Source organism: Arachis ipaensis, chromosome B4 (assembly GCF_059453495.1).
Source record: "Arachis ipaensis isolate K30076 ecotype BB chromosome B4, ASM5945349v1, whole genome shotgun sequence".
NCBI lineage: Eukaryota > Viridiplantae > Streptophyta > Magnoliopsida > Fabales > Fabaceae > Arachis > Arachis ipaensis.
Genome location: NC_142439.1, coordinates 121,332,939 through 121,352,574, shown reverse-complemented (window position 1 = coordinate 121,352,574; position 19,636 = coordinate 121,332,939). Strand labels below are relative to the sequence as shown.

The 19,636-nt window shown below is 33.7% G+C and overlaps 2 protein-coding genes and 1 pseudogene across 4 annotated transcripts; 2 read left to right on the top strand and 1 right to left on the bottom strand.

Moving 5' to 3' along the window:
* Positions 1-124: 124 nt before the first annotated feature.
* On the top strand, positions 125-13,951 carry LOC107639629 (protein LURP-one-related 10). 3 transcript variants are annotated; one of them, XR_001620243.3, is made up of 5 exons: positions 125-553; positions 688-921; positions 2,379-3,097; positions 3,597-3,650; positions 12,477-12,574. XR_001620243.3 is itself a non-coding variant. In XM_016343187.3 (4 exons), the coding sequence occupies exons 1-4, from the start codon at positions 356-358 to the stop codon at positions 13,769-13,771; spliced, it is 642 nt and encodes a 213-aa protein (XP_016198673.1). In that variant the 5' UTR covers positions 150-355; the 3' UTR covers positions 13,772-13,951. The 3 variants fall into 3 exon arrangements, 2 of the variants coding, with proteins under 2 accessions (XP_016198672.1, XP_016198673.1); XM_016343187.3 differs by lacking the exons at positions 2,379-3,097; positions 3,597-3,650 and adding an exon at positions 13,757-13,951 and having other exon boundaries at positions 150-553; positions 12,477-12,671; XM_016343186.3 differs by lacking the exons at positions 3,597-3,650; positions 12,477-12,574 and having other exon boundaries at positions 2,379-3,206.
* LOC148569009 (uncharacterized) lies at positions 8,502-10,453 on the bottom strand (annotated as a pseudogene).
* Positions 13,952-15,484: 1,533 nt separating the features above from the next.
* Positions 15,485-17,201, top strand: LOC110271180 (uncharacterized). Its single transcript, XM_021121528.2, has 2 exons — positions 15,485-16,472; positions 16,568-17,201. Exons 1-2 carry the CDS (start codon positions 16,231-16,233, stop codon positions 17,130-17,132), a joined length of 807 nt encoding a protein of 268 aa, XP_020977187.1. The 5' UTR covers positions 15,485-16,230; the 3' UTR covers positions 17,133-17,201.
* Positions 17,202-19,636: the final 2,435 nt, after the last annotated feature.

Below are 19,636 nucleotides of genomic sequence, written 5' to 3'. Positions count from 1 at the left end.
TTTTTATAATTGAGTGTAATACATTCTAAATTTCCATAACTAAAAAAATTAGCCACACAATATACACAGCAAAACTATTAAACTACTCTCATATTTTATGGCCACTAAAGCTATCATTGACTCCATCAGTGTGTTACCATTGACTCTACCAATAAGTGTTCGTACGACGGGTAGGGTCTATTATACCCTAACTTCCATTCAGTTTCCTTGAATGTAACACTATTTTTGACTATTCTGTTTAACAAGTGATATTTAATGCGTGTTAGTAGAACTAACTGGTAAGAACATTGTACTCAAATCAAAAGGATTTTCGCAGTACTCATCATCACATTAATTCTTCCCTTTTGGTACAAAAATGGAAACTGGGATTATCTCAGTTATCAACACTAATTATTGCAAACCTCATCCTATTACTATAAAGATCGAAACTGACAAGGGGGTCGCATACATCAACAACGAAGTCATCTTTCGTATTAAGGAATCTTTCTCACTTAAGGGCCGTCGTGTCATATACGATGTTTCTGGAAACCATGTTTCGACTCTATCAAAAAAGGTTTCAAAATTTCTATACATCACGTAATCCTTTAATTCATCAGCTATATATATTTTCTATCTTTTAGAAATGTAATACTTACATTTTATTACTTCTAAAATAATATTTATTAGTTATTGAATATATTTGTGCAGATAATATCGATGCATGATCGATGGGAGGTTTTCAAAGGCCGTAGCATAGATTCCAGTGATTTGTTGTTTACAGTGAAGCGATCAACGTTTTTTATCCCAGAAAAGAAGAATATTGACTTCAATGTGTATCTGGCTAAAAATATCAAAGGTGTGTGGGACTTTAAGGTTTGCGCTGGTGCTGAGAAAAAGTCTTGTGATATTAGTGCTCATGGATCTTCTTCCCTTCTTGCCAAGGTTGGTGAATTCATTACCCAAAAATCGTTGAGAACTTATCAAAATATTTTTCTGGAAAATATCAATGAATAAAAAAATAACAGCCACGATTTTTTTATCAAAAATATTATTTATTCATTTCATTAATTGAAAAATGAATACATTGTGGTCCAAAATAGGACAAGTGGCGGATAAGAGGATGAGTTTCTTCCGTAATCCCAAAACATAGAACATAGGCTCAGTAATCACTATTTTAGTATTTTCATTTTATTTGGAGAAAGCATCAGGGCAGTTTTGTAATTTGTAGTTATTAATCAATTATTATTAATATTTTTATTGATGTAAAATTTTATTTATAATATGAGATTATTCGTTTTTTTCTTTTGCTATTTAAATATTGATCAAATTTTAATAAAAAAACTCACTCTAAATTTTTTCTTTTATTTATTCATACAACCTAATCACGGTAGCTATTATTTAACGTGGTTAGCAGAGAATTCGTCTCTCTCTCTCTATATATATATATATATAATTTTATATTTTAATAAAATCATTTATTATTATATTAATAAATATTTTATAATAAAATAATAAATTTTATTATAATAAAATAAATAATATAAAAAATTAATTTTTAATAATCAAGCATAGTCAATTATTTTTTAATGATAAAATTGTTTTTTAATTTTTTTAAAAAATTTATAATTTATAATTTATAATATAAAATAAAATTAATTTGAAAAAATTAATTAATACTAACTAAAAAATTATTCTCTATTCAAATTCAGTGACTAATTTTTTCTATTTATATATAAAGTTTTTTTAGTGAATATATATATATATATATATATATATATATATATATATATATAATTGTTGTTAATTCGGTGTTAGTTAAACTGATGTGATATAAATTTGTATCAAGAATAGAGAGAATTAGAAATAATCAGAGAGAATAGAAGAGAAATTCATAGAATTAGGACAAAAAAAAAAAGTAGAGTTTCTAATTATATCATACATATCTCACATTATTATATCATATTCCTATCTATAGTATAATTCTCAAATTAGATTATAGACCCAATACTAATCTTATTATTACCCTACCTTTCAAAACAACATTGTCTTCAAGGTTAGGAAAAATATAACTCCTAATTAAATATATAAAAATGTATTACAATTAATAATAAAAAAAATAATTAATTCTAAAATAATATTTTCTATTTTATTCTTATTCTACTGCAAAAAGAATAAAATAAAATAACCGCCAAGATCTCATTGAAAAACTTTTTGTTCAATCCAAAACCAACAAAATATAATTGCGTAGAAATCTAAAAATAGACCATAAGAACTGAAATTCTTATAATTGGACTTGAAGTCATTGTACCATTCATCACCTTCTGATTTTAGGCTTTAGAAGTTAAAATTTGGCCCAATGAAATACCAAAGCAAATTGCCCTAATTCCTTCTCCTTCCAGACTTTTCCTACATCTTCATTGACTCCCCTTCCTCCCATGGAAAAAAACCGCCGCTGCAGCTCCAACCAGCGTACCGCCAGCTGTCGCGAGCTCACATGGGGTAACCAGCGATCTGCGCCGCATTTGGTCCCCTCTGGCGCACTTGGCACTGCCTTACCCAGAGCTGCAGCCGCCGCCGCCACTGCGTCCAACCCGCAACCACCCCTCCATGGCGCACTTCGGTCGCCACTACTTCCGGCCATCCCTGCGCCTGAAACAACCCCATCACTTAGGTACTGCTTCTTCTCTGGTGCGATCCCATTCTCGCGCTCGCAAGGGAACACTGCCGCCATGAGTGGTGGTGGCGTCACCACGATTGGGCAGACGCGACGGCGATCTCTTCCACTCCGTCCCGACTCTCTGGAACCAGTCGCAAGGCCGCATCGTGAGAGACCGTTGACAAATCGCGCCCTGCATTCCTCGCATCTCCGTTGTAGAGGTACCGTGATGGTTGTTTAGATTGGTAACTTCGTCGTCATCCACCGTCGCTGCTCCGTCAACCCCGGCCTTCGTGAGTGTCCGCTCTCCCTTTGCAACGGCGCCGAGGCCTCGGAGTAAAAATGTAGCCTCGCCGGTGCTGGCTGTTGGTGCCAGGCCAACCGCTGCATCTGGAAACGCGTAAGGTGGCTTTGGTTGTGGTCGATTCACCCCCTCCACCTCTGTGTGATCTAGAATTAGAGGTATTTGAATTGAATTTGAAATTCTGCTTGATTTGAAATTACTGTTGATTCTTGTTCTTGTTCTGGTTGGAATTCAAATTTGAAATCTGATTGTTCTTCATTGGCCAAATCGGTTGCTTCTTCTTCTTTTTCTGCATCGATGATATTTGAATTAGGCAAGAATTTTGTTGTTGCTGAAATTGTGTTATTGCTTTGTAATTACAAATTGACAATGAGAACTGCTGAATTGTTGCTTGATTTAGATTTTCTGTTGATTTTGCTTGTTGTGGTTGAAATTTTGATTAATCTACAATATTTGTTGATTCTATTGGTTAAAAATTAAAATTGAAATCTGATTTTGCTGCCTCCTCTGTGTGTGCTGCATTGCTTTCGAACTCTGGAATTTTTATTCCTGCATTCTGGAAATCTGCATCTGGTTTGTCTAAAATTGTTAGATCTGGTGTGTCTATATAGCTGAATCTGGTTCTGGATAATCTGATTCTAGAGTCTGAAATTGCAGAACTAGAAGTGCTGAGATATTTGCCGCTGGATTTGTTGAATTCTTGTGGAGCAGGTGCAAATATATTATATATTTCTAATTATACCATCAAAATGTGTTACATGTCACTTTCTCATTGTAATTAGAATCAAATCTTTTCTTCCAAAATTAAGGAATTCTCCTCTCTTCCTTACTAATTTTACAACCAAAATGTGCCACATGTCAATCCCGCATTGTAATTAAAATTAAATCTTTTCTTCCAAAATTAAAGAATTATTCCCTCCTCTATACTAATTTTACAACCAAAATGTGCCACATGTCACTCCCTCATTGCATTTGAAATCAAATCTTTTCCTCCAAAATTAAAGAGTTCTCCCATTCTCCATCTTCCTTTCTCCATGTCTCTCGTTCATTCAACCACTTTATCTATTTTATATATCATTATTAATATCAATGACTAATTACTAATTTGACAATCAAAATGTATAACATCACATTCTTTAATTGCATTAAAATTAAAATTAAAATATTAAAATTAAAATATTAAAATTGAAATTAAAATATACCTATATTATGTATCATATATTACTATCTAATTTAATAATCAAATGTGTCACATGACACTTTCTTCTTAAAATTGAGCAAAAATATTTTTTTTTCCAAAATTAATAAACTCCCTTCCTAAATTCTCTCATCTACCTCCCTCTATTTTTCTATTTCTCTCTACCATTTTTACTCTATATATTATTTACATTTTATATTCGAAATTTGATAAATCAAAATATGTCATCCGGTATTTTTTTATTATAATTAAAATAAAAAAAATTTCTTCCAAAATTAACAAACTCTCACTCTCATTTTTCATCTTTACCTTTCTCTCTCTTTTCTCTCATTCTCTATTTTTTCACCTTTCTATTATATAGAAAACAAAATTGACAAAATAATATAATTCAAATAAAAAATATTATTATTATTATTATATACATATTTTTTTAATTTTTTATTTAGTTTTAAATTCTCAACACTTATCTTTTTAATCTATATTTTCATTTCTCTTCTTTCAAATATTTATTACATATAATTTAGAGAGAATACTAATATTATAATTAAAAGTTAGAATCAAGATCATATTGTTTTAAAAAAAATTAGTTTTGAGTTGAGTTTATAACTATCCATATAATTTTTTTATGCTAATATCTAATTATATTTATATATATATAGAGAGAGAGAAAATATTACTTTTAAATAATACAACAACAACAACAATAAAAGCCTTGTCCCACTAAGTGGGGTTGGCTACATGAATCAAACGACGCCATTGTGCTCTGTCATGTATCATGTCTACAGAGAGACCGTTTACATGTAGGTCTCGTTTGACCACCTCATGGATGGTCTTCTTAAGTCTTCCTCTGCCTTTCGCCCTTTGTTCCTCTGACTTATTATTACTTTTAAATAATAAGTATAAAAATTAATTATTTCTACTTGTGCAATAGACTTAATACCTAATTAAATGTAAAAGTATACATGTTAAATTGTTTCAAATTTTAGATAACAAGTATTGAAATTAATTATTAATAAAAAAAATAGACTTTTTCATATAAAAATAATAACAAAATTTTATTACTTGATTTTTTATCAATAGATACATTGGTCATCTTATTACTAAAAAATAGACTTAACACCTATGATTTTTTTTTTTGTAAAATTAGTTTGATTTTATAAATCTTTTGTGTCATGCATAATCTATACTGTCAGAACAAAGTGAACTGTAGTTTTAAAAAATGTATATTCCCGTAATGTTATTATGGGTAAAAATACTAGTGTGGTTCTAATTTGGCCTAAAATGTTGTACAAATTCTGGCACACGTTTCTTTAATTTCTTTAAGTATCTGATACAGAAAACCCAATGAATTGAAAAAAATGTAGTGTGGTATTAGTATATGGTATGTGTATCAGTAAGCCATTCACAATATAGAAGTATGAGTATGAAGAAATTCAGAAATAACTAGTACAGAATGAATAATGGGGCACAAGCAGAAACGAGATGGTGCAAAGCCTTAAGCCTTAGGAAGCAGCCATTATCCAGTAACCTGAGACAAGAATAACATGTGTGCGGAGAATTTGAGAAGAAATAACAAAGGGGAAGAATGGGAGAAAGAGAATATATAGTTCCCAAGAAGGGAGATTTCATACCACAATTCACTAATGATCACAATCCTCCAACGACTTGCTATTTGTTTTCTCCCTGGTGCTCTTTCTGCTGCCCGAAATAGGTGGACCAGCTGCCACCTGTCCATGGTTTGTTACAACCCTTCCTTCCAACACTACCTGACTTTTGTTTATGTACTCATCGCTTTTGTTTATGTACTCCTCGTTTGCTATATTCGTATCATTACCCTCTCCATCAACAACAATCTTGTCCTCAAGGTTGAATTCAAGAAACAACTTGTGAAAGTGATGAACATTTTCCTATGTTGTCTATGTCAAGCTGCCCTGTCCCCACTGCACCTGACATTGTGGCACTAGTCTGTCACCCCACATAATAGAATGTGTAGAAAGTATAATAGAAGGCTCTAACACTGGCTCCACATTAGTAGTAGTCAATGGAAGAGGAAAGTACTGGGAAGTACCCTCTCCCCGAAGTCGTTTGAGAGCTAAAACATGGAAGACATTATGGATACGCGCTTTCGGAGGTAACTCCACCCTATAGGCCACGTCACTGAGTTTCTTACTGATTGGAAAAGGACCAAAATAACGCAACCCCAGCTTCTGATGCTTATGTAGTCCCACGGAGTGCTGGCGATACGGCTGTAACTTCACTAGCACCAAATCGCCCTCTTGAAATTCAATTTGCCGGCGATGTTTATCAGTAACATGTTTCATATACTGCTGGGAGCATTCCAAAGTAAACTTTAGCTGATCGAGTAAGTGATCATGGTCCTGAAGCCACTCTTGCAAAGAAGAATTATCAGTACTAGAGAATTCATAACGAGCCAAAGTAGGAGGGTCTCTGCCATAAAGAGCTTTGAAGGGAGTCATCTTGATACTGCTATGCCACGAGGAATTATGCCAAAACTCATCCCACGGCAAAAACTCCAGCCAGCGCTTAGTGTTCTCGAAACAAAAACAACGTAAATACATCTCCAAGGTTCGATTACAAACTTCACTCTGGCCATCGGTTTGGGGATGATAAGCTGACCACAATGCTAATTTAGTACCTTGGATGCGAAAGAGGTGCTGCCAAAATTTGCTGATAAATACCCGATCCCTATCCGATACAATAGATTTTGGGAAACCATACAACTTAACTACATTGTTGATAAAAGTTTCTGCAATTGTCCTGTTATTAAAATCTTGTTTCAAGGGAAGAAAATGGGCGTACTTAGTCAAATGGTCGACAACCACCATGATAACTGAATAGCAGGATGAAACTAGCAGAGACACAATGAAATCCATTGCAATATCTTTCCATACCTGTGAAGGGATGGGTAATGGCTTGAGCAAACCAGCTGGTGCCTTGTTTTCTACCTTGACTTGTTGACAAATGTAGCAAGATAAGACATATTGCCTGATATCCTTTTGCATATGAGGCCAATAGAAAATAGAACAATTGTGTTCCACAGTCTTAGCGATTCCCGCATGACTACCAATCACACTATAGTGGTATTCATGGAGGATTTGCCTAATTAAACTACTTTTGGAAGGTACCACTAATCGGTTCTTCCACAACAAGAGGCCATTTTGACAAGAGTAATTCAAATCCTCAACCAAATTGGAGTTGCACTTTGCCAATAATACTCGGAGATCCTTATCCGCCACCAATTCTGCACGAAGTTAGTCTAGCCACTCTGCTCTTGGCGCAGACCAAGCTCTAAGAAGCTGCGAGAGAGTGCATCCACTGCAACATTTTCAGCCCCAACCTTGTAATGGATTTTGAAATCAAAACCGAGCAATTTATGAAGCCATTTATGTTGCTCTGGTGTATGAAGATCTTGTTCTAATAGCGCCTTCAAGCTTTGGTGATCAGTGCACAAAATAAATCTTTTGCCAAACAAGCAATGGCGAAACGCCTCAGTGATGGCGTAAAACTCTCTGATGTAAGCAGATTGCTTCTGCAAAGTAGGAGGTAGTTTCTTGGAAAAATAAGCATTGGGATGTTTTTGTTGAATCAAAGCAGCCCCAACACCAATACCTGAAGCTTCTGTCTCCACTTTAAAAGGAATATTAAAATTGGGCAGTGCTAAGACTGGTTTGGTGCATATAGCATGCTACAGCTGTCGAAAGGCTTGAGTAGCTTGCTCTGACCAATTAAACGAGTCTTTCTTAAGTAAATCAGTGAGAGGAGCTGCTAATGAGGCATACCCTTTAATAAATCGTCGATAATAACGAGTAAGGCCTAAAAACCCTCGAAGCTACTTTACACTTGTAGGTTGAGGCCATTCTAGAATTGCCTGAACCTTAGCCGTTTCCATGTGAACACCACCGCCCCTGATTGTATGTCCCAAATAGTCGACTTCTGGGGAGCCAAAAAGGCATTTGGAGAGTTTAGCAAATAGCGACTCGTGCTGCAGCAGTTTTAAGACTAGTTCCAAATGCTCTAAATGTAAGTCGAAGCCACTACTATAGACTAGTATATCATAAAAAAAAAAAAAACTAGCACAAATTTGAGCAAGTAAGGCTTGAATATATCATTCATAAGGCTCTGAAAAGTAGCAGGGGCATTGGTGAGGCAGAAGGGCATCACTAACCATTCATACAGCCCTTGATACATGCGAAATGCTGTCCTAAAGCAATCCTCAGGTTTGACTAAGATTTGGTGGTAACCCGAGCGAAGATCCAGTTTCGAAAAAATAGTAGCCCCAAATAGTTCATCTAACAACTCATCCACGGTAGGAATAGGAAAGCAATCTTTGACTGTGATTGCATTTAGTACCCGATAATCAGTGCAAAAAGCCAAGTGCCATCCTTTTTCTTGACCAAAAGAATGGGAGAGGAACAAAGGCTTTTGCTGGGTTGAATCATCCCCTCTTGCATCATCTCAGACACCATTGTTTCAATTTGTGCTTTCAAGTTGTGAGGGTAACGATAAGGACGGAATTTAGCTGGTGCAGCCCCATCAATTAAATGGATGCCATGATCTTGGGAACATTGGGGAGGAAGACCCGAAGGCTGCTCAAAAACAACAGCATATTGCTGCATCAAATTAACCAAGGCAGAGTGAAGATATTCTGGTAACTGCAAGGGTGGCTTGACAATCCCATCCAAATGCTGAAGTTCAAGAGTAAACACTGCAGCTACTGCATCGGTGCTTACCAACCTTCGTATATGATGAAATTGAGCCTGAGATGAAGGTGGACTCTTATAACCCTGCACATTAACAAATTCCCCTTTATGCCAAAAGCGAAGAAATGAAGAATTATAGTCTCAATATGAGCCTTCAATGTTTGTAACCAAGTTGAACCAATCACCAACTCTCCCCCAGCCACATGGGGCACGTAAACCTCTGGAATGCTAACAAGGCAACCTGATAGATTAACATCCAAACTAGCAATGCGACCCTCTACCGGCAAGACTTCAAAACTGCCCACTATCACCTTAAATCCGGATGCGGGTTCAATAGGTAGATTAAAAATTTTGGCTATGCGAGGTTGAATAAAACTATCCGAACTGCCACCATCAATTAAGGCTTGGACCTCTAGCCCATTGATGATGGCGTTAACATGGATCGAAGCAGGACCACTTGTACCATGCATAGCATTATAAGATAAATGATGATCAACTACCTGAGACTCCAAGGCCTCTAAACTGGGCTCAAATTCCAATGACTCCTGCATCCCTGTGTCCCTTCCATCTGGATCATCTAACACTAGTTGCAGCTGCATATACTGGCAATTCGGGCAACGGTGAGCAGTTGAAAATTTCTCATCGCACCAGTAACATAATCTCTTTTCCCGTTTGCTCTGAATCTCTGCTAGGGACAGTTTCTGCACCGAGCTTTTCATTGGTGGTAAAGCAGGACGCTGGAATGGAGTCGGAAGCAACGGCGGCAGAGTATTCTACTGAATGGGCCTATTACTCAAAATTGCAGCTACAGGAGTCGGCTGAGGACGGGGAGAGGTCGGACCATTAGTGCTTCTTGATACTGAAGAAAACTTGTCCTCGTAAAGTCTAGCTAATGTGACCGTACGCATCAGGGAGGGAGGGCACTGTGCCTTCACCTCTCGTCTAATATCAGATTTTAACCCACTAATAAAACAATCCTTCAATGCATCTGGTGGATCAATCTGTGTGCGATTAGCTAAAGCAACAAATTCAGAGTAATAATCACTCACAGTACCCAATTGTTGCAATTTGAATAATAATTTCCGTTGCAATTCATACAGAGAAGGCCCGAATTCGATTTCAATGGCACGCTTCAACTGATTACATGAACGAAATTGAGCATAGCGTTGTGACATTCGGAACCAAGGAATCGTGGCACCGGTCATGTGAATAACCACGATGCTTATTTGCTCTTCGTCAGGCACACGGAAGTAGTCAAAATACTGATCCAGAGAAAAGATCCAACCTAACGAATCAGAACCGTTAAATTTGGGCAGATCGAAACCCACTCGACGCAATTACATAAAAGGACGTTGGTGGAATTCTGACCCTGAGCTCGAACCATGGGAGAGCTCATGCAACTCAGATCTGTGATGAGGCTAAGCATGGAGAAGCTGAGTAATAGACTGTTGTAGCGTGTTAATTTTCAGATTCGTCGCTTCTGACGATCACGCATGCTCAGCACGAGTCTCCTCCGAAATGGATTCAAACATCTGAAAGAGTTTCTTGATGTCAGCTTCCATGCCTTTCATGCAGGTATTGTCAGTTATAGTCATGGGATGAAAGCACCAAATGGTACAGAGAAGCCAATGAATTGAAGAAACTGTAGTGTGGTATTAGTATAAGGTATGTGTATCAATAAGTCATTCACAATATAGAAGTGTGAGTATGAAGGAATTAAGAAATAACTAGTACAGAATGAATAATGGGGCACAAGCAGAAACGAGATAGTGCAAGGCCCTAAGCCTTAAGAAGCAGCCATCATCCAGTAACCTGAGACAAGAATAAAAGGTGTGCTGAGAATTTGAGAAGAAATAGCAAAAGAGAAGAATGGGGAAAAGAGAATAGTTCCTTGGAAGGGAGATTTCATACCACAATTCACTAATGATCATAATCCTCCAACCACTTGCTATTTGTTTTCTTCCTGGTGCTCTTCCTAGTGCCCGAAATAGGTGGACCAGCTGCCACCTGTCTATGGTTTGTTCCATAGTTGTAAAAACCGGACCGGACCGGCCGGTTCGACCGGAAAATCGGTGAACTGGACCTTGTACCGGTCCGGTTCGGTATATTGACCGCTTAAGAAAATGAACCGGTCAAAACCGGTACGAACTGCTCAAACCGGTTCAAACTGGTCAAAACCGATACGGACCAGAACCGAACCGGTCAACCTGCGTACCGCTGACGTCACGCTGACATCAGCATGCGGGTTTGAAATTTGAAAAAATGCAATGCAGGGAGTAGGAGTCAAACTTGGATCTCCTGAATTGCAGACCAAGTTGGCAACCACTGCACTAATCCATTTCTTTATTATTGTTAATGCTTTTTATAATATATATTTCAATTCTTTATAACTAATACATATATATACATATACATGGAAATATTTATCTCAATATTTTTTAAATTAATTATTTTTTAATTGAAGTACAAATTAATTAATTTTAAAATAAAAAATAATAATGAATATAAAAATAAAATAAAATTACTTATTCTGAGAAAAAAAATAATTTATATGATTATTTAATTATACAAAAATATTTAGATCTTGAAATTATTCTTCGAATATAATTCATAGATTGTTATTCTTATTGTATCTAATTAAGATATTATATAGTAGTATGAACTAATTATATGTCTATTTTTGTATTAGTTATTTATAGAATTCGACTTAATTGTTCTTAGAATGTTAGTAAAAATATATATTTTTCAAAATTTAATTTTAGGTTTTTGACTATTTTTATTTTTTATTTGCATAGTATCGAGTCAACCGGTTCAACCAGTGACTCACCGGTTGAACCAATGACCCAGTGACCCAGTGACTTGACCGGTTCGATTACCGGTTCGGTTCTGACAACTATGGTTTGTTCCTTCCAACACTGTCTGGCTTTTGTTTATGTACTCCTCGCTTTTGTTTATGTACTCCTCATTTGCTATATTCGTATCAGTATCTTATGCTGATCTTGATAAGTTGAATTCAAGCGTTTTAAGTTATGTTGAATCGGATTCCAAATTGAATCCAGTGAATCACCATGAATATGTGGCATGGTGTTTAATGAAAGCACCATTTGATACGAATTTGTATCAAGAATAAAGAGAATTAGAGATAATCAGAGAAAATAGAAGAGAAATTCCTAGAATTAAAGTAAAAAAGGGAAAGTAAAATTTTCAATTATATCATGCATATCTTACATTATTACATCATATTCTTATTTATAGTATAATTCTTTAATTGAGTTATAAGTCCAATACTAATCCTATGATAATGATAAACTTAATTCACCTATATAAAATTAGAAGTCAAATTAATAATTCTCATCAACAAAGAGAACCACTAATTTTAACATCCATTGCATGAATAATTTTCTTAAAAAATTAAATGAATATATATAAAAAAAAGAGTTTGAGAATCAGTAATTTTAATTTATTATTTAACAGTTTAATATCTTTACTCCAACAGTTTAATATTATATTTTTAATTAATTTTTGTAAACATTATTAATTAGTTCTTAACTAACAATAATAAATTATACTAATGATGTGGCATTACTCTAAAATATGAGTTTATGTATATGTGTGTAGATGACGAATAAAGAGGGCTGCTTCGAGGTAGAGGTTCAACCAAACGTGGACTATGGCTTCGTAGTAGCACTTCTTACCATTGTTGATGAGATCAAATACATTGAGAAGAAGTCTACTAAGAAAGATGAAGTCAAGGGTGCGGATACAATCGCAGGAGCAGCTAGAATCGCAGGAGCAGCTCTAAAGCTTGGTGTGGTAAGTTTTTATTTTTCGACACTAATTTATGAAAATTGTCTTTTAAAGTTTAGTTTTTAAAAGCTGCACGTGCATTTGATAAAATCAATCTAAAAATTATTTTTAAAAATAAAAATAACCATAATAAACATGTATAATAAAAAATAATTATTTTTTTAAATTTTAAAATTTTATATATAATATAAATATTAAATTTTTATTTTATCATAATGGCATTACGAGAATACTAAATCAACTAAAACTAAATAAGTAATCTCAAAATTTAAAGAATGATAATAGACATAAATATAATAAAAATTATTTTTTAATTTTAAACTTAAAATCTTTATATAAATATCATAAATATCATCGCTAGAAATATTAAACCACCTAAATCTTTATATAGCCCAATTCTTTTCATTAATTAAATTTGATGCTATATTATTTCAAACTATTTCTATAGTTTTAAGAAACTCATCACCATCTTTTTAAAAATTATCTTCAACTTCACTTTGATCGGTATCTTCATCTTCTTCAAAGACAACGTATATCTATTTGGTCATATTTCTTAACCTTAGAATCACTTGTAAAATAATGTCTAATATAGTTATGCAGCAGCGTTATTGTTGCGATAACAATTTGAACTTGTTTTTTATAGTTAAAATTAAATATATCTCATAAAATCTTCTAATTTTTTTTTAAACTTTAAATGTACGTTCTATTAAACTTCTAAATGAAGAATAAACATAATTATATATTCTGTAGTATACTAAAAGGTCCATTAATACGATAAAATTTCGGCAGATGATATATCTCTTTTTTATATAATCTTAGATAATCTATCCTTTTTGGATAGCCTGCATACCAAATAAAAAAGAACAAATTGTACTTTATATAATAACTACTCTAGATGATGACAAATGGAGAAGTAATAATGCCATACATATATGAACACTTAGAGATGCCAACAAAAAATATATTGTGCAGATAATATTGAAATTGAACTATTTCTTTAATTTTCTCCTTATTAGTAATAATTTAATTATTTTGATGTAAGTCTTATGGTGAGTGAGGATGATGATGGAGGTTTAATCTGGATTCTGCAGAGTTTGAGCTCGTGATTGGTGAGCCTCTCCTGTTCCAGGGTTTGTGTTCTTCGAGTTAGGTGGTGCAGGTTTTGTGTTTTCTATATATTTTTAGATGTTTGTGTGCATGTATGTGTGTTTCTTTTACTAGATGTTTGTATTTGATAATACATAAAATTATATTTTTATTTTTAGTATTTTTAACTATTTTTAAAATTTTGTGAATAATAATTCAATCGCGAAATTTTTAAACTAACAAATATTAAAAATAAAAATATTTTTATATAAGGATGAAACAAGTACAGTATTAATGGTTCTCCGATTATTCGTTATTGGATATGGTTGTATTATATAATAGTCTTCAATAATGATGTTTGAATTATATGGTCAATCTTACTTAATCGGATAAAACTTGATTGTTGTTGCATGATGTTAATCTCTCCTAAGCACTTCCCCCAGTTCATGTTCCTCGGAACCAAAAAAGAAAAAATATTTATTCATTTTAGTCCTTAAAAAATTTTAAATCAGATACTTTAGTTTTTAATTAAAATTAATTATTCGATTGATCTTTAACAATTAACTCTGTTAGTCACTTAGATCCATGGCTCCATCAATTCTAACAAAAAATAAAATGGTCCCTGACAACTCTAACACGGGACAAATTATCCCTAACAACTATAACAGATAGGAGTGTTTAAAACCGATCTAAATAAAATAAAATCGACCAACTGAGCCGAAAAAACCAAAAACCAAAAAAATCAAAAAAATGATATTTTATAATTTTTGTGCTGTTCGGTTCGATTTTCAATTCTAATTCAAAAAATCCTAACCGAACCGAATCGGTTTATTAAAAAACCCTAAATAAAAGTATAAAACCAAACCCTCCCCTTTTCCACACACAGCCGCCACACTTGGGATTAGGAACCCAAACATACCTAACTCATTAACTCAATCCATTGTCCACTCTCCACTCTCCATTCCACAGCGTCGAAAACTCTTCCTCCCACCCTCCACAACGCCGTCGTCCTCTCAGCCCTAACGTCGCCGGATAGCACACTCGTGCCGGCCCTTCCTTGTCGCTCTTCCCTTTTCTCGACGCGCGCGGCCCTTTCTCTCCTTCCCTTCCTCGTCGGGCTTCCCTCTCCTCTGTGTTGCCCTTCCTTCACGAACAGCAGCCGCTTCTCCTGCATTCTGTCGTCCTCGAGAATGGATTGTAGCGTCTTTTCTGCAGTTTTGCTGGCGCTTCGCATCTGTGATTCATAGTTCTAAATTTTTTTATCTGACTATTCATTATTAGTTTTGTTTTTTGGTTTTGATATGATATTTGTTTATGTTCTGATTTGTTATTTTAATTTTTGGTTATGATTATTTGTTCTTGATAATGAGTTTTTGTTTAGGGTCTGGATCTTATTATTTCTTGATTTTAATTGTATGTTCTATTCTGAGTTTTTATTATAACTTTTTTATGATTATTTGTTTTGGATTTTTATTTTTGATTTAGGATTTTGATTCTGTTATGATTTTTTTTCTTCACATCATTTTATTGTTAATGGAGAAAGTGAAAAGAAGGATAATTTTCAACAGGGATTTCTGTATTTTGTTTTTAGGGAAATTTATTATAAAGGACCGTTACGAAGATTTAATTATTAAAAAAACTTTTAATATTAAAATTATATAGAAAGACTTATTTTATAATATTTAAAAAAAAAGACCAAATCTTTTTCGTGAAGAGACAAATATATTCTTAGATTATTTTCTTATTTATTTCTTTTCTTTATACATATTTTTTTTTCTAATTATCTATGATACTCAAATTCTTATTCTTTATCTATAACTCATAGAGACATTTGTTGCTACCAATCACAAAACATAAGACTTGGAGTACCTATGAGTATACTAATATTTTACTATTATCATATATAGAGTAGTCAATAATGAGCATCAAACAAATTATTCAAAACTTATGGAATTTGTCTAAAAAAATCTTTCTTCAATTATTCAAGGCTTAGTCCTTGAATCAAATGCAATAATCGGAGTTGATCTAATTGGTCTCTAGCGTGAAATATTTGTATACCTTTGTGATAGATATCGGCTCCTCCCAGGTAAGATGATTTTCCAATGCTGCATTTGGTATACCTTTGCAGAAACATTGCTATTGAGTAATATGTTTCTTTCAAACTCGTTTTTATATCTTAATGTCTCTTCCCTCTATTACCCCTCAGGACTTGCTTGCTTTCGAGGAATCTATAACATCTTACTATTTTGTTTTTTAGAGTAGTCAACAATTAGTAGTAAATATTAGTATTTCTTTTTTCTTGTAATCCATATTCTCATTATTGGTTATTTATTGTTTTATATTTTTGTATAGACATGGAATTTACTGTTCGTCGACAAATTTTTTGTTATTTTCACGTTGGAGGTAATATTGAAGTTGTACCAAATCAGAAAATTATTTATCATGGAGAAAAAATCATAGGAGAGCTAATTGAAGAAGGATGTACGATACAAATTTAATGCATAAGATATGGCTTCGAACCAAGGAAAATATGCAGAATAAACGCATTACCTACACAGTCAAGTTTAACCAATCTCAACTTATAGATCTCATTGATACTGATAGTGTTAACCAATTGATCACATTCAATGATGATACAACTCATGTATACATCATGGAGGTAGAAAAGACTAACCATGATAGTACACCTCATGAGGACAATGATGACAACGTTCATGACAGGTATGTATTCCAACTGTGTTATCTTTTTATAAATTTTTTTTATATTAGTGATTAGTGAATTGTTATGAAAGTAATTTAATTTTTTTTATGATTAGTACACTATCAAGTAATTCAACTCAAGGAGTCGACGTCGTTACTAATATTTATGGTCAAAATCCATTGACACCAATTCTATGTACAACGCAACTTGTCCCTACTACGCAACTTAAAGTAGTGAGATATAGAGATCATAATGTTATGGTTAGAGGGTCAAATGTTGATGTATGTGTGAATCTACTACACAAAGAATGTACATGTCTTGAATGGCAAATGACTGGAATTCCATGTCCAGATGCCTGTGCTGCAATTAAATTATTACATGGCAACATCTACACCTATGTAGAGGAGTGCTATCTAAAAAGTTCACAAGAAAAGATTTATGAGATCAGTATGATCCCAATTGAAACTCATGACATGTCTGATCTCAACAACCTGACCCTAACAGACTGGGAGAATAATATTTTTCTTATGCCACCTACAACAACTCGTCCTCCAGGAAGGCCGTACAAGAAGCGCCGAGAGTCACAATTTCAAGATATGCGTGTTTACAAATGTAGCCGATGTGATCAGAGTGGTCATAATCGTTCTAAATGTAGAAATCTTAATCCAGAAAGAATATGAATGTTTTTAGATAGTTCTAACTTTATAGATTGTCACATTTACAATTACAATATTGGTTTTTCTTAATTTATGCATATTAGGTGATTCTACTGAGTTTCTTAATTGTATTTGTGAAAGTTTGCACTTAAACTTTATAGTTTTACTTTGATTTTTAATTAAATTTGCGTAATCTTACACTTGAGTTTTGTAGTTTTACGTTGATTTTAATAGCGTTTGTGAAAATATACACTTAAATTATGCAACAGGTTTGGCTTTAGTTCTATTGTGCAATTCTACAATTAAATGACAAAATTCTATAATTCTGCATTAAAGTTGCTGCACTTAGTAAATAAAAATCTACAATTTAATTTTTTCTATGATTTTGCACTAATGTTCTGTAATTTTCTGCACAAACTCTGCAATTTTACACTAAAATTGTGTAACTCTACTCATAGTTAAACAAAAGAATCTTAGAAAAAGAAACACTTTCTATAAAATTTTCAATTGATATTTTCATTACAAGTCAAAGATCCAATGAATAATTTTGCTTCCATACCAGTCTTCCAATAAAATTAGATCACTCTAATGTTTTCATACCACTATTCCTTATGCTTCATTGATAGCCTTGATAGTTGCTAGTTACTAATAATCATGGACAATGATCATCACACTCATAAAAAAAGAAATTCATATTTCAAATCAATTCAGGTTCATAGACTCAATGAGGCTGTAGAGAAACATTTCAGCTTCTCTTTCAATTTGTTTTCAAACAAGAGATAGAATTCATGTTTGAAAGTAACCTGATTCTCCCTACAGCCATGTGTACTCAATGATGTTTCAATGTAGATAATACATTTCACTCTAATCAACTCTCTGAATTCTCAGATAGTCTCGAAGCTGAATCTCGAAGTCGGAACAGAACAGCCACTAACCATAACATAGAAGCCTACTTTGCACCTAAAAGTGACTTAATGATAGTATCACTCATACCATCAAGATAAGGGAACAAGTGACCAGATCCTTTGAGTTCATGATACTGAATCCAGGGAAGATTTTCGGCGATGTATCGTTGCACTATAACAGGCACCATCAAATCTTTCTCTCTATGCCAAAGAAGATGGACAAAAGCTTCATTATTTGGAAACATGTTTTCAAGATCCAAAGGACTAAATCCCATTTACCGAATCCAATATTTAAGTCACAGTGGAGAGTCTCGTATTCTCCTTGCTATCTTGCCTGAGCCTATAGAAACAAAGTACAAAGTGAAATCAAGAACTTTGGTTAATTCTCTAGCAAAACAATCACCATAAACTTTTATTATTATAACCAATATAAATTATTTTAGGTCACTAAATTGTAGCCACCTAAAGGCTAGTAGTGATACTTACTACATGACCCTTTTTATTAGACCAAATTGTTGAAGTAAGCTCTTTATATTTGAAATCCTGCATTTTTTTGTGTAAACATAATTAAGAGTCATGACATATAATTAGGTTCTTCTAATTAGAAAAATAGAAAGAAATGCTACAATCATAAGCAACGCCAAAGCATTGTGTTTAAAGTCCATGAAAAATTTTAGAACACAAGTTTAGAAACAAAAACTGATCCATCTTTATTTTCAGCCTCATACCAAACACACTTTGAACATAAACCCTTCAAATTCAGATTCATTCATTCATTAATGTATTTTTCAATATAGACAACAAGTGTTATTAGAGTTCTTACTGGGGCCAAAGATAACGCTCTTAACATCAATAATGCACTACTATATTCATTAAAAAAACTGTAACTTAGATTCTGTTTAATGCATATGCCCTTATGACTTGAAAGAAACAAAATTGGAAATCACGTAATCAGTAAAACGAAACAGTGACTAATAGCGTCATCAGGTTTGAATTAAGGCATTTTCATATCACATTAAAATCTTACTCATGAATTGAAAATGTTCAAACTTCATCATGTATTGCAGTTTTCACCTTAAAAGCTATACAATTTCTAATTTCAGGGATACTAATATAGCTCAACAGCTTAAGGCAGGGACTTGAACCTGAAAGAAGCGTGTGCTTTTGGGGAGCTTCAGGTGGGGCTTGCTGCTGCGAGCGACTGGAGGACTCAAAGGAGCGATGGCCGACGTGGGACGAATGAGTTTCACCATTGGCGGCGAGCTTCAGAAGATAATTCTGCCCGAAGATGACGATTTTGCCTATGACAACCTTGCTGGATGGTGATGAAGACGAATCTCCTTTGACGCGACGAAGACGACATCAATTTCGCCTCTGGTACGACGATTCTACCTTTGGCGAATCTTCTCAGGTGCGCGCCAACGACGTTTCCCTCAAGCTGGGTATGGAGTGAGTTTGAGAATCATGATTTTTCTGTGGGTGAAGAAAATGGGGAAAGAAAACAAGGGGAAGGAGAAGAAAGATTATTAGGATATTATTGTCTTTTCAATTTTTATTTTTTTATTTTTATTTTTAATAATATATAAATTATTCCTTTTTCATAATTTTAAAATTAACAATCTT

Coding starts and splice junctions, on each gene's coding strand:
- LOC107639629 (XM_016343186.3), top strand. CDS start 356: ATGGAAACTGGGATTATCTCAGTTATCAACACTAATTATTGCAAACCT. Junction 554..687: donor TTTCGACTCTATCAAAAAAG/GTTTCAAAATTT, acceptor ATATTTGTGCAG/ATAATATCGATGCATGATCG. Junction 922..2,378: donor CTTCTTCCCTTCTTGCCAAG/GTTGGTGAATTC, acceptor TTCTCCTTCCAG/ACTTTTCCTACATCTTCATT.
- LOC110271180 (XM_021121528.2), top strand. CDS start 16,231: ATGTACGATACAAATTTAATGCATAAGATATGGCTTCGAACCAAGGAA. Junction 16,473..16,567: donor GATGACAACGTTCATGACAG/GTATGTATTCCA, acceptor TTTTATGATTAG/TACACTATCAAGTAATTCAA.